The sequence below is a fragment of the Panthera uncia genome, chromosome E1, assembly GCF_023721935.1.
Source record: "Panthera uncia isolate 11264 chromosome E1, Puncia_PCG_1.0, whole genome shotgun sequence".
Classification (NCBI taxonomy): Eukaryota; Metazoa; Chordata; class Mammalia; order Carnivora; family Felidae; genus Panthera; species Panthera uncia.
The window spans coordinates 14,708,161-14,723,525 of NC_064814.1; the positions used below are offsets into that span (position 1 = coordinate 14,708,161).

Here is a 15,365-nt window from a genome sequence, read left to right on the forward strand (position 1 = left end):
GTTTCCCAGACAGGAGGCAGGGCTGCTCTATGACAGAGGGCCACACCCACCCCCTGGGAGAGGGGACCGCGCTGGGAGCCGCTGCCACGTTGGGATGCAGCAGTAGGTGGCTGAGGAGGATGGCGTTCCTGGGATTCTTCCTCCTCCTCCTCCTCCTCCTCCTCACCAACACCGCCGCCCGAGGGGAGTATGGCGTGGCCCACGTGGTGTCAGAAAATTGGAGCAAGGACTACTGCATCCTGTTCAGCTCCGACTATGTCACCCTGCCCCGGGACCTGTACCACGCCCCACTCCTGCCCCTGCACGATGGTACCACGGCACCCTGGTGCCCGGGCAAGGACTCCTCCCTCCAGGTCCGGCCCGGCGCCCCCCGCCGGGGGCCCCTCCGCCACACCACCGCCATGGTCATGAGGGGCAACTGCAGCTTCTACGCCAAGGGCCGGCTGGCTCAGGGCCAAGGCGCCCACGGGCTGCTCATCGTGAGCCGGGTCGGCGGCCAGCAGTGTTCAGACACCACCCCGGCGCCCCAGGACCCCCACCAGCCCCTGCCCGGCCTCACCATCCCCGTGGCCGTGCTCCGCTACAACGACATGCTCGACATCCTCCGCCACACCCACGGCAGCGCCGAGGTCCGCGTGGCCCTGTACGCGCCCCCGGAGCCCGTCCTCGACTACAACATGGTGATCACCTTCGTCCTGGCCGTGGGCACCGTGGCCGCTGGCGGCTACTGGGCCGGCCTGACCGAGGCTGACCGGCTGCAGCGGCGCCGGGCCCGGGGGGGAGGGGGGCCCGGCGGTCACCACCGGCAGGAAGCAGTGGCCGCCCCGCGGGGACAGGAGGAGGAAGACGAGGGCGCGCCGGTGGACTTCACGCCGGCCATGACGGGCGCGGTGGTCACCCTGTCCTGCTCCATCATGCTGCTCCTCTACTTCTTCTACGACAGCTTTGTCTACGTCATGATCGCCGTCTTCGGCCTGGGGGCGGGCACCGGCCTCTACAGCTGCCTGGCCCCCCTGGTGCGCCACCTGCCCCTGCAGCAATACCGCTGGCCCCTGCCTGGCCACCGCGCCTGCCTGCAGCTGCCCCTGCTGCTGCTGGGCGGCCTGTGCGCGGCGGTGACCGTTCTCTGGATCGCCCACCGGAACGAGGACAGCTGGGCGTGGCTCCTGCAGGACGCGCTGGGCGTGGCCTACTGCCTTTTGGTCCTGCGGCGCGTGCGGCTGCCCACGCTCAGGAGCTGTGCCTCTTTCCTGCTGGCCCTGCTGGCCTTCGATGTCTTCTTTGTCTTCGTCACGCCCCTCCTCACCAGGACCGGCGAGAGCATCATGGTGGGGGTGGCGGCGGGCCCGGTAGATTCCGTGAGCCGCGAGAGGCTGCCCATGGTGCTCAAAGTGCCCTGGCTGAGCTTCTCAGCCTTGACCTTGTGTGACCAGCCCTTCTCCATCCTCGGCTTCGGTGACATTGTGGTCCCTGGCTTTCTGGTGGCCTACTGTCACCGCTTTGATGTGCAAGTCCGTTCCCGCCAGGTCTACTTTGTGGCCTGCACGGCGGCCTATGCCGTGGGCCTGCTGGTCACTTTTGTCGCCATGGTCCTCATGCAGATGGGCCAGCCCGCCCTGCTGTACCTGGTGTCCAGCACCCTGCTCACCAGCCTGGCCGTGGCCGCCTGTCGCCAAGAGCTCGCCCTCTTCTGGACGGGCCAGGGCGGAGCTAAGACACCCGCCCAGGCTGTGGCCGGGCTGCGTGGCGCCCCTTCATCTGGCTCCGCGCAGAAGCGGGAGGATACGGCAGACGTCCACACAGCCAGCAAGTTTGAGGGGGCCGCCAGCCACCTGGCAGGGAACTCAGACACCAACCTTGAGGAGGACACGGCCGAGATTGCCACCATACCCGAGGATGAAGCCGCTGGTCCGGACGGCCACAGCGATAGCTCCAAGGGCTGGAGCGATGCCAGCCTGGACACTGACGAATCTCCTCGTGCCTCCCCTGGGGCCTCGGAGGAGCTGATACCTCTGATGCCACCGATGCTATCGCCCTCAGAGCCGGGCCACGCGCAGGCCCAGGCCCACGACGCCGGCCTGCCCTGGACGGGGCTCCACGAGAGGAAGGGCTTGAAGGTAAAGGAGAGCATGTTGACCCAGGCTCCCTTGTGAGCCAGCACCCGGAGACACGTGCCTCCAGAAGGTCCGGCAGAATACCTCAGAGCAAAGCCACACGCGGTCAAAAGGAAATCAGGGCATTAAAGATATTCCGTGTCTACCCAGCAGAGCTCCATTTTTTGCTGGGACTGTAAGAAAGCAGTGGCCACAGAGTAAGTCCATGTAAGGCCTGGAGGGTTCTTAGGAGAGGTGCCAACCCCAAATCGTGCAGAGTGGGAAACAGGCTCAGAGAGGGCACAGGACTCACACGAAGTTACTCGGCAAGGCCAGGATTTGCTCCCAGGGCTTACTGGGCAGTGACTTCCCCTCTCCCCCACTGCCCACCCTCCACGCCAGAGCCCCGGCTCCTCAGCTTGGTGGACAGGTCCCATCCCTCATCACCTATCTTTTCCTCATACTCGGGTCCAACTGAACCATTACTGCTCCTCGACCACACCCCTGGTTCCCATACTTCCCTCACCGACTCTGGACACGGACCAATCCCTTCTGGCTTCAGCAGTCTCATCTTCAAGATGGGACTTATAATACCATATCTGCCTGGAGACAGGGGCATAAACAAGATGACCTCTTGAGTACCCCCGTGGTTTTTTAGGCTGGATGGTGCGGTTATATGTTGCTTAAGCAGAGGAAACAAACCCGGGGGTCAGGAAGGCCTCCTGGAGGAGTCTATGTTGGAGGTGAGGGAATCGTATCCACAGAGGCAGTGTGGTCCAACGGTTAGGGTTCTTGAACCAGCTGTCCCCCCAGAAATTCCAACTCTGCCACTGACCCACAGCGTGTCACTGAGCAAGCGATTTAATCTCTTAGGGGCATGGTTTCCACATCTGTGAAATGGGATAATAATAACTCTACTTATCATAGGATTTGGGGGAAGTTGAAATAGTTGGCTTATGTCAGGTGACTGACATAATGCTTTATGAATGTTCATTCTGTTTCTATTACTCTCCTAAATCTAATGCCCACAAGCCTTTGAGTTCTGGCCCCAACTTCCCCCCCAAGCCCTCCACACCCTGCACCCCTGCCCCTACCTCCTCGGGTGAAGGAGTGCACACCAGACCCCCCCACACCCATCCTCCCCCAGTAGGGTTCCCCCACCTGGAACTTCCTGCTCCCCCCCCCCCCCGGGATTGGGACTGGCTGGCTCCTTCTTCTTCCAGTCCCATTTCAAATGCCCCCCCCACACACACAGGGAGACCTTCTTTGAAGACCTTTTCTAAAGAAAGCCCCGTCTCAGTCACTCTCCCCTACACCTGCTTACTAGTTTTCTCATCTTCCCCAGTCCAGCATCAGCTTCATGAGAGCAGGGACCACTCTGTCTTGTTCATCCAGGTGGTTCCAGAGCCCAGAACAGGGATGGTATGTCGTTAGGCGCTTGATTTGTTTGTTGGAGGAGTGGATGAATGAATGAGTGAACAAATGAACGAACGAATGAATGAGGGGCTGATCCAGCATGAACTATGGAGGAAAAGGGGACACGGTGGAGAAGGCCCCACCGTGCAGGCCACCTCCCTGGGCTCCTGCAGGGCCTTGGTCAGTGTGGCGATGGGACTCTGAGGGGCTGGCTGGGCCCTGGTGTGCAGGGGTGCAGGTAACAGGCATCTAGAAGAAAGCCCCCTCACTGGCCCCTCCGCAAACAGCACCTGAAGGCCCGAGCCGGACAAGGGCAGAGCGTGGAGTCTGGGCCAGGACACTGACTGGCCGAGCTGGCAGCTCCTCCCACTGGAGCTGGCAGCCATCTGGCCCGGACAGAGGGGACTCCGCAGGCCCTGGCTCACCCCCAGCCCAAGCAGCCTCCCCACTGCTGCCCTGCGTCACTGGGCCTCCCAGGGGTGGGCTACATCCCTGCACCAGGCCTGGTGGGGAGGGCTCTCGGCCCCCTCGCCCCCAGAGGGGGGGACAAAGGACCTGTCTCCCAGGAATTTGTGGTCAGGGAGGGGCCTGCACAGTGGGTGTCCCCATGGCAGGGCCTATGCCTACCTCCAAGAGGAAGATTCTCAAGGGGAGGGTCTGAGGGGGGGAGGCCCCACCCTCCATCCAGGTCTGAACTGGACTCAGGGAAGGGCAAGTCGGACTCTGTCCTCACGGCCCGACCCGGCAGAGGCAAGCATTCAGAGGACACGCTGTCTAGACAATGGGGAGAATAATACGATCTACCTAGGGCCTGCGGTGAGCACAAACCATACGGGTCAGGGGCTGAGCCTGGGCCCCAGAAATCTTGTAAGTGCTGCTCCTCTGGTGGCCCACGGGCCTCTGCTCCTGCCTTGACCCCAGAGCCAACGTCTCCTTTTAGCTGTGGGCTCTGCCTCACTTTGCCAGTCTGCTTCCCAGAGACTGGGTTGAAGCCAGGTGGCCGGACCAAGCCGCCACCTGTCAGAGGTGCCCAGAGCTGGCAGCCCCCCTCCCCCAGAGGGCCACAGGATGCTGCACATGTGCACACACACACCTGAACACGCGTGAAGATATGCGCACACGTCCATACAGGGCCCTCGGATACACATGCATATACACACACGTACTTCCACACGCATGTGTGGGACCGGTACTGGGCCCTCGCACATACCTGTGCACACACGTGCACCTGGGCTCTGACCTGTTGCTGCTGTTCCCTTCCGACGCAGCCCTTCCCCACCAGGCCCGCCTGGGGCCTGAGGGAGTGACGGTGCTGATGCCTGGACTTTCCACCCCAGAGGGCAGGGCGGTCCTTTCCTGGTGAGGCAGACACTGCGATGCGATGCTCAGACGGCCCTTCAAGGAGTGCATGTGGTCGACAGCGCCCTCTAGGGGCCGTCTCTGGATTCCGGCCCAATTGCTTTGCAGGAAGATGGGAGACTTGGAGGGCCAGCTCATGACCAAGCAAGACAGCGGTGCCAGGGCTTGGACATCTGCCCCCAAGCCCCGCTGCCCGGCAGAGATGGAGGCAGGCCTGCCTCCCAGTCTGACGGCCCCGCCCCGCCTGCTTCCTCTACTTCCTTGGCATTCCTGACTCCGTCTTAGCATCTGCTTCCGGGAGAGCTCCACCTGTGACAGGTGGAGCCTAAGACAGGGCCAGGGCAGAAACCAGCTTCCTGAGGCCACATGCAGGGCTCCAGGTGGCCGAGGCCTGGCGCCGGGGCCGTGCTTTGCTCAGGCTACCCAGCGTTTCTCTTTGTGGCCTCATTTAATCCCGGCAAGAACCCCATGAGGTGAATAGTGGCAGCCTTGGCCTTTTTGAGTTAATGAAGAGTTTGGTGCCCTTTTGGATTCCCTGGAGAGTGAGAACCAGCAAGGACCCATGAGGTGCTCTAATCCATAGATGAGGAAAGGAAAGCCCAGAGAGGGTCAGGACCTACTCAAGGTCACACAGCAATGGGATAGCAGAAATAGAACACAACTCTGGTCTTCTACCTCCCAGCGCAACAGCTGGGGCCAGCTTCATGCCTCAACACCCCTTCCCGCACACATCCTGGTGTGCAAAGCATTCCTCTTCCAGGAGAACTCAGGATCTACTCAGTCCTCTACCCTGTGCCTCCCAGGAGGTACAGCCCTCCATTCTCCCTGAGGAGTAGTTGTGTGTGTTGAGAAGGAAGGTTTGTGATTCAGTGTGAAGCGTCTCCTCAGCCAGCGCAGGAGGACGCAGCTGGACTCTGGGTCACTGAGACCTCAAAGCTCAGCACAGCTATGCACTCACCCCGTGACACGGAACAACCAAGGCCACCCTTCTGCGCCTCAATACCCTCGTCTGTAAAACGGTTTTTGCTAAGACTTACCTTGTAGGTTTGTTATAAAGATTAAATGGGGTGAGGTAGGGTATAAACAGCTAACATCTGCCAAGCACTGACAACAGACTAGGCATACACATTATCGCATTACATGACACCAGGTTTTAGAGCAGAAATCTCCAGGACAGCACTTAAATGCCCCCACATGCCATCTCTCCCAAATCAGCTTATAGTTCCTCAGGATTGAGCTCCCAGAAATGGAGCCATCCTCTTCTTTTGGTCGCTCCATCCAGGCCCAGTGGGATGTGGTGGGTGGGCAGGTGAACAAGGACACCTCCAGCAAGCCGGGCAGGTGGGTCCCTTTGTAGTTAGATGGAAGCAAGGAAGGTTTTGTGCCTTTTTTCCAGCAATGCTGAATTTTGAGCGCTTTTGTGCTGCCACCTGCTGGTCAGTAAGATAAGAGCAGGCGGGCTCACACCCCAAGGGCCAGGGAGGGGCATTCCATTAGGGAACTTTGGAATAACCACAATTAGGGATGATATTCCAAAAATATATACTAACCTACCCATCAGCAGAGTTCTGAAGCCCCTCGGGCCCAGGGGTAACGCTTTAGAAGCTTGTTGTGAGAAGGTGGAGGTGTCCTGGAGAAGGGTCTGAGAGTATTTTGATATTTTATGAAATGAGAAAGCTCCAGCACGGCACCGCTGAATGTCCTTAATGCTTGGAGATGGTTCACGCTCTGAGGCTCATCCCCTCTCATAGAACCAGGCCAGCGTGGGGCACCCGGGTGGCTCAGTCGGTTGAGCATCATGATCTTGGGGTTCGACTCCGGTCATGATCTTGGGGTTTGTGAGTTTGAGCCCCACATCAGGCTTGCTGCTGTCAGCCTGTCAGTGCAGAACCCGCATCAGATCCTCTGTTCACCTCTCTTTTCCCCTCCCCCGCTTGCACTCTCCCCAAAAGAAATAATTAGAAGAAGAAGAAGAAGAAGAAGAAGAAGAGGAAGAAGGAGGAGGAGGAGGAGAAGGAGAATCAGGCCACCATGAAGACGTGTTCGTGGCCGCCAGCACGTAGACCATTGTTGGGAGATTGGACTCCGTATGGTCCTCCCACCCTGAGACCAGACCTCGTCCTTCTTCTTGGAGGCCCACAGATGCCCTTCCCACACACACCTCAGCAATTATTCATTTTGTTTGGGAACACATCCCTGCTCACCACTGGTTCACTTTCCAAATGCTTAGTTTTATCTTTAGGAGTAACTATTCCCAGGACTTAGCCTCTCGCCTCTAGGACTGCCAACAAGAGCTCCACCGGGCATGTAAGTCTGCGCCCACCTGGGATCGGGAGATGTGGTCTCGGAAAGATCCCAGGAAGGGAAGCTGGAAAGAGAAACTGAGGCTGCTGCTGGGAGACCCTTGGGCTGCTAGAATTCTGGGGTATTCTGAGAAATGCCTTTCAGTAGCTTCCCCCAGCCTTTTAGGGACTTGAATAGTAGAGAAGATTGGCAGGGAAAAAGGTGTGTGAGGTCTGAGTGAGAGTGTTAGCAGAGCCTCCAGACATCTTCCAGAGCTCTCCAGAACTGAGGACAGAGAGAGAAAGCAGCCTGCCTGAGGTCACAGAGCAAGCCAGTGACAAAGGCAACCAGGAACCTGGAAACTCACCCAAGAATCCTTCATAAACAGGAGACCCTTGCTGGAATGCAAATGCTTGCCTCTCAGGGACTGCTTCCTGCAGCCCAATGTCCCCCACATACTCGGTCTTCTTTTTTTTAAATTTTTTTTTCAATGTTTTTTATTTATTTTTGGGACAGAGAGAGACAGAGCATGAACGGGGGAGGGGCAGAGAGAGAGGGAGACACAGAATCGGAAACAGGCTCCAGGCTCCGAGCCATCAGCCCAGAGCCTGACGCGGGGCTCGAACTCACGGACCGCGAGATCGTGACCTGGCTGAAGTCGGACGCTTAACCGACTGCGCCACCCAGGCGCCCCAACTCGGTCTTCTTAAAGCAGGAAGCCCCTGAGTCCAAAGAGAAAAGAATTACTCTGGGAAAAATCTCGGGCCCCTCGTAGCCCAGCCTGGGCAAAGCCTCACCGTGCCTGCAGTTCTGACCCAGTCAGTGAAGTGAACTTTGGCAAGAAGGGCAGGTCTCCTGAGAATCCTGGCCTGTCACAGCCCAGGGTCTCCTCCAGGCCATCCACTGCTGCAGCCGAGAGAGTGTAAGCCAGGGGCGGGTCTGATCTCCACCCAACCTTGCTTAATCCTTAAAGCTGACTGTGGTCAATTGAATAATGTCCCCCCAGTAGGTATCAATATCCTAGTCCCTGGAACCTGTGAATGCTCCCCTCCATGAAGTGGGGCGGGCGGGGGAGGGGGGGGAGGAGGGAGAGGAGGACTTTGCAGATGTGATTAAGCTAAGGATCCTGAGATGAGAAGATTATCCTGTATTATCTGAGCAGGCCCTGAGTGTAATCACAGGAGTCCTAATATGAAAGGAGCTGAGAAGTATTACACGCAGAAGTGGCTTGGGCACTGTGATGCTGGAGGCAAAGATGAGAATGATGTAGCCACACGCCGAGGAACACCAGCAGCCACCAGAAGCTGGAAAAAAAAGAACCAGTTCCCCTCCAGAGCCTCCAGAAGGGGCACGAGCCTGCTGACCCCTTGATTTCAGCTGGGGGATACTGACTTCAGACTTCTGGCTTCCAGAACTGTGAAAGAATAAGTATCTGTTGTTTTAAGCCACCAGCCTTGTGGTAATTTGTTACAACAGCCACAGGAAATTCATATGTACTGGTCCGCAAACATCCCTCACACAGGGGCCTATGTACCCAGCACTGTGCTTGGAAATGAAACATTTTACAGAACAGAGGAGACAAAGAAGCAACAAAACAGCAAAACTCCCAGTCTGTGTGTTTCTTTCTGCAGAGGAGAGCCAAGCACAGGGGAAGTCAGTGAGGGAGAGGCAGGGATTGGGGTATGAGTTACCATTTTCCCGGCAGGCTCCAGGGACTTCTTTCTATTGTTATATTATTGCACTTTGGAGAAAAAGTAGAAAGGACAGGAGAGTAGGGGGGAAACACACAATCACTGTTAAAATTTTGGTATATTTCCATCCAGTCATTTTTTTTTTTTCCTTTCAGAGGTTTTAGTGTGTTTCACTTATATAGTTACCATCAAACTGGATATACACATTGGATATATGCAACATTTACATAGTTGCAATCACATCGGACATGCAGTCAAATTGGATATACATAGTTACAATCAAATATGCATACCAATATACATTGGTATTTTGCTATAAATATTCTATGTAACCCTTGAACCTTTATTTGGAGCAGGTTATGTAGTATTCTATAGCAGATATAACCACATAGACTTTATATTCTCTTATGGATGTTTGATCTGTTTCTTATAGCACTATGAAGAATATTTTTGGCTGCAAATTACTTTATATATTTGAGAAGGTGTCTGTAAGATAGATCTAGCCATTTTATTTCTGGGAAACTGGGGATACGAAAATCTTTGAAGGTTGTCATTCATTTTGCTGAATTACTTCCCAAATCATATTTGTGACAATTCATCCTCTGTGTATGCTGTAAAGTAGGGAAGTGATCATTTTACCACACCCTCACCAGCATCTTTGTTAATTTGATATAATGAGAAACAGCATCTCTTTAAGTTTGCATATCTCTGATTAGTAGTGAGGTTAGATCTCTATTTCCTTATTCTGGTTTATTAATGGAATACTCTCCATTCCGGGGCTTACCGCGGAGTCTGACGAGTTACCACTTCCTATTGATTCGGCACTAGGAAAATCTCTAGAATCCATTTTCTCATTCCCATTTTTACAAACTTGTTTGAAGACGTCACCTCTCACCTGGGCCATTGGGATCTTTGTTACAGAAAAGAGAACAATTGTTCTTAGTCACGTCCCTCCAGCTGAAAGACTTCAGATGCCTCTCTACTGCCTGTCAAACTAACCCCAGCTCCTCAGTCTGGTGTTGAAAGCCAGCCACAGCCAGGTTTCTCTGCCAGCCAACTTTGCCTCCTACCAGCCTCCAGCCTCTGTGTGTGTGTGGTTCCCTGTACACGCTTATTCTCACTCCATGCCTCTGCCCCACTGTTCCACTCACTTGGAATGTGTTTCTTCCACCCTCCTCTGACTCCTGTGTACACATTATCCTCTGAGAACCAGTCCACGCTCCCCAACACCCCTGTGCAGGGCCCTGTCCAAGGTCCTGGAGATGAGCAGTCACAGGATGTATAGTTCCTGACTCAGAGGGTTTTACCGCCAAAAAGCAGGTGGCAGAGGGCACAGATACATTCTCACTAATTAGGAGCCTTTTGGCTTTAAGAAGTAAGTGTCTACTCAAAATATCTCATACAAAAAGAAGAACTTATTGGAAGGATATGAGATTTCTCAGGGCACAAGGGCCACCAGCTCAACTGGGGCTCTGGGGAATTGTAAATTAGAAAGCTGTCAGAAAGCAAAGCTGCCCTCTCTGCCTCCCAGGGCTGCATGGTTTCTGGGTATCCACTTCCTCCCCACTCCTCCCTGAGCCAACTGCCTCTGCACATGCATTTTGCTCTTGGCCCACTGTGGTACTGGCCCCAACTCTGGGGTACTGGCCTCAATCATGGTCTCTTGGCCCAGGGATCACCACCAATGGGCAATGGTTTCTATTCAGACACCATTCAGAATCTCAAGGGAGAAAAAAAGTATGTATTAGATTTACTCTATTTGGGCAGGGTCCTGTCCTTGGCTGTTGGTGAGCCCATGGGTCCTTCACTCGGGCGCCTACCCCTGGCTTAATTAGCTGTGGCTAGAGATGAAGGTCAGGGGGAGCAGGGTCAGATGGTAAAAAGGGTTATCAAAATCTGAATTTGAACAAGACCCCGGGGTTGTTCATGTGTTTATGAAAGTCTCAGGAGCACTGCCATAGAGCAGCAGCTCCCTGAATGATCTCTGATCCATCACCTGGGAACTCACCAGAAAGACGAATTCTGAGGTCCTTCCCCAGGCCCTGGAGAAGGTCTGGGAAGGAGCTGAATGTTTCACACAGGTGCTGTAAGCAAGTTCCATTCCCTGCCCTCCATTTGCTGCAGAGAAAATTCCCATCTTCTTTCCATGATGAAGAGTCAGTGTCTTGCTCTCCACCTGTCACCTGTGGGTCTGCCAAAGAGAAACCACCCCACAGCTGCTCTATATAAATGTAACACATTGGCTCCATTCATACTGGTCAGAGGCATGTCACCTCTCCCTGTGGCCCTCATTTTCCTATTCAGGCAGCAAAAGGGCCAATGATGTCTATTGTCCCTTCAAGGATCATGGGTTTTAGTGTCCTGGTTGGTTCCCCCCTGTGTTAGTATCATGTGGTTGCTATGACGAATGCCACAAACTGAGCAGCTTAAAACCACAGCCTGGAGGCCAGAGGTCTGGAATTCAGGTATCAGTATAGCTGTTCTCCCTCTGAAGGCTCTAGGAGAACCTTTCCTTCCCTCTTCCAGCTTCCAGTGACTCCAGCCATTGGCCTGTGGCCACATCTAGCTCCAGTCTCTGTCTCCATCTTCACATGGCCTTCTCCTCTTCTCCTCATATCCCTCTGACTTTCTCTCATGAGTGCACCTGTTGTTAGATTTAGGGACCACCTGGATCACCCAGGATGATTTTAACTGGAGATTCTTAACTAATTATCTCCACAAAGACCCCTTTTCCAAATAACGTCACATTCACAGGTTCTGGGTAGACATGTATTTTGGGGAGGCCGCCATTCAAAACACTACACCATCCTCCCTTCCAAATGTTTGGGACCAGACTAGGGACAAATGGTACCCTTGTCTGATCTCCATCTTTGTCTGGAATAACTGCAAATGATAAGATTTCTCGTTAGCCCCATATTAGAGCCAGAGGGAAAAGAATATCAAAGAAACAAGGCACAGCCCCTCTTCTCAAGGCACCAGTGGTTGGGTGGGACCAGAAGAGCCAAGAGGGATGACACTGTTGCACCCCTGACCATGGCAGTGCCCACCCTGGCCCCTATCTCCTGTCAATTTCTGGAGCTCTGGCTGGAGGATGAGAGAATGCCCTGAGAGGAAGTCAGAGCATCCTGGATAGCATTCTGGGAATGGCAGGACCCCCAGCACTCCCAGTTCCGCCAGTGCAGGAGGTATTATGATTGCCAGAATGGCAATTAAGGAAGGGGTAATCAGCCAGCGTTCTTTGTAGTCTGTCTCAGGGCCAAGGAAGATGAGACTTTCCAGAAAGTGAGCTGGTCCAGAAAAGGCCCATCCCAGATGGCTGCTAATGTCATTAGTCCAGTAATGCTGAGTGAAATGAATGAGCTAGCCTGGCCCCACTGTGCTTCTCTGAGGGATGCTGATAAGAACATGATCTCCCAGGTAGGGACCACCAAGCATGGGGCCAAGGAAAGGAGAGACAGGAGAACTGAGGACAGGGTGTTCGTGTTGGGCACAGGGAGTCAGGGCAGACTCGGGTTCTCTTCCCAGCTTGGTTACTAATGAGTTGGGTGAGCTTGGAAGTGTTCTTAAATACAGAACCTCTACACATCATTAGAAAAAGACAAACAATCCAACAGGATATAAGATGGGCAAAGAATTTGAGCAAGCATTTTACAGAAGAAACACAGATGCCCAAAATGCATATGAAAACATGTTCAATCTCTCTAGTAATTAGGGAAGCAAAACCGAAAACCACCAGAACACGAGTGGTAAAGTGGGTGACATCTGAATAAAAGTTGAAGTCTAGTTGATAGAACCGAACCGGCGTTCATGTCCTAGTTTTGATCACTGTGTTAGGGCTACATAAGATGCTAACATTAGAAGAAGCTGGATGCAGGGTCTCTGAGAACTCTGCTGTCACAACTCTTCTGTTAGCCTAAACTCTTTTGCCAAATAGAAAGGTAAATAAGAACTACCAGAACAACGATGACAGAAAAGAGAGAGAGGTCACTGTCTACCCAACAGAGTGGCAAGAATTACACAGATTAGAAAGATCCAGCGCTGGAGGTGGTACTGAGGAGGAGCCGGCTGCATCGTGCACCTTGGGTGGGAGTGTGATTTGATACAATTGTTTTGGAGGACACTTGGGCAGTATCGGTTACAATGTCATTTTGCATGCCCCTTGACCCAGGAATTCCAGAGCTTACGATTTACCACAATCTTTCTACTTGTATTCAAAAAGACATGTCCAAAGGCATTTGCCACAGCCCTATTTGTAGTAACCAAGAGCAACCTACATGCCCAGAGGAAATGCACAACACAGGAAAGGTTAAATGATACACTGCCTCTAGCCCTGAAATATTACATAGCAGGTAAAAAAGAACGCAATGCATCCACATGAACAAAAAGGAAAAAGCTTACAAAGCAAAAAAAAAAAAAAAAAGAAAGAAAAGAAAAGAAAAGAAAAGTATAATCTCACTGGGGCACCTGGGTGACTCAGTTGGTTAAGCATCCAGCTTCGGCTCAGGTCATGATCTCACAGTTCATGGGTTCACATCCCGCATCCAGCTCTGTGCTGGCAGCTCAGAACCCAAAGCCTGCTTCAGATTCTGTGTCTCCCTCTCTCTCTGCCCCTCCCCTGCTCATTCTCTCTCTCTCTCTCTCTCTCTCTGTCTCAAAAATAAATAAAACATTTTTAATTTTTTTTTTTTTTAAAGTACAATCTCAGGGCACCTGGGTGACTCAGTCGGTTGAGTGAGCGTCCGACTTCGGCTCAGGTCACGATCTCACAGCTTGTGGGTTCGAGCCCTGCATCGGGCTCTGTGCTGACCGCTTGCTCGGAGCCTGGAGCCGGCTTCAGATTCTTTGTCTCCTTCTCCCTCTGCCCCTCCCCCGCTCACGCGTTGTCTCACTCTGTTTCTCAAAAATAAATAAATCTAAAAAATAAATTTTTTTAAAGTGTAATCTCAGTGATGCAAAGGAAAAGCACAAATAAAACCATACATGCCTAAATATGTGTATAACAAATGTGTCCACCACCCCCAAAAGCTAGGAAAGATACCCTCCCGACTGGCCCAAGTTTCCTCTAGAGAGGCCGGAGGGAAAGAGATTCTTCTGGAGAGGCCGGAGGGAAAGAGATTGGGGTACGCAGGGTGGGTAGGGTGGTGCCAAAGGGGACTTTTACTTTTTCTGTATTCTTTGCATTTTTAACAATAAGGCTTTCACGTATTACTTGTGCAATTTTTTACGGTATGTTTTCAAACCAGTGCTAACCTTCTCTGACCTGCAGTTTCCTTATCTTTAAAATAAAGGAGGTGGTATTACAGTGTTACGTGTCAATTTTATCTCAAATTTTAAAGATTCAATTGATTAATTAATTAATTTAATTTAATAACGGTGTTGGGTCAGGGCCCAACCTCTTGGGTTGCTTCCAGCTCCGAATGTCTCTAACTTGAAGCTGGGCTGTGTCCACACCGTCCCCTCCCCACCCTGCCCACACCCCCTTCTCTGTAGTCCCCACACTTGCCAGCTTATTCCTGACTTAAGGCTTTCGAGCTTGCCGTGTTTCCCAGATGGCACGCTCTGCCCCCATCTTCACAGCTGGCTCCTTCTGGTCATTTAGAGCTCAGCGTAATGGTCACCTCCTTGGGGTGGCCTCAAGGTAGCAGTGGGGAAGGAGGGAAAGGCAGGGCCAGATCAGAGGGGCCTGGCAGACCAGGGGAAGGAGTGAGGATCTCAGCCTCAGGTGGGTGGGAAGTCGGGAGGGATTGGGTACTGGAGGGGCAGGGTGAGGGGAAGAGGGTGGGATGACGAAAGGCTGCCTCCACACCTCATCACAGCTGAAAGTCTGTCTCATTCATTTTTGCGGGCAGAACGTTGGACATAAGGTAGAACCTGTCCTTGAGCAATTGGAAGTCATTTCAAGGTAAACAGAGCTGGAAGAGGAGGGGAGTGTCAGAGTGAATCTATTTCAAGTGAGTTTCCTGTTAATGTAGGTTTATACTCCTCTGCAGCACAGTGTTTTTCCATCTCCTGGACAGTAATGGCCCTCCTAAATTCACTTAAGACTTAAAGTATCCTGTTTTGACCTCTTCTCAGATCCTGTTCTCAAAAATGTCTTTCAACACAATGGCACGTCATCTCTTCTTGCCTCTCACTTCTTTCCCTGACCACTGTTTTCCACTCATCCTCTTTTCCCCAAACTTCCTAAGATTTTGGTCATTTCTCCATCCCCCTCCCCTTCCGTCCTTCCTCACTTACCAAGACTGAGATTCTTTGCCCTTCCATAAATTCTCTTCCCAGAGGCATTTTGTTGCTGGTCCTGCCCACCCTTCCAGAGTGGTCATTGGGCTGGACACACCTTCCATCGATTTGGCTCCACGCACATTTCCAAGGCTGGCTTCTGCAGGCTGAACGCACAGAAAAACTTCCAGAACTTCCTCCTCCTTCTTTCTCATCCACAAGCCCAGCCTCATGAGTTGTAAATGGTCACCTGCAACTCCCTTGGGTAGAGAGGGGGAGCTGTGGGTTCAGCTGCAGGGAGGGC

At 53.1% G+C, this 15,365-nt stretch overlaps 1 protein-coding gene across 1 annotated transcript; it reads left to right on the plus strand.

Annotated features, from left to right (window-relative positions):
- The first annotated feature begins 39 nt into the window (after positions 1-39).
- Positions 40-2,259, plus strand: SPPL2C (signal peptide peptidase like 2C). The gene has a single exon (XM_049637598.1). It carries the CDS (start codon positions 120-122, stop codon positions 2,151-2,153), a length of 2,034 nt encoding a protein of 677 aa, XP_049493555.1. The 5' UTR covers positions 40-119; the 3' UTR covers positions 2,154-2,259.
- The last annotated feature ends 13,106 nt before the right edge of the window (positions 2,260-15,365 follow it).

Bases quoted from the DNA above. Each gene is read 5' to 3' on its own strand.
- SPPL2C (XM_049637598.1), top strand. From the start codon at position 120: ATGGCGTTCCTGGGATTCTTCCTCCTCCTCCTCCTCCTCCTCCTCACC.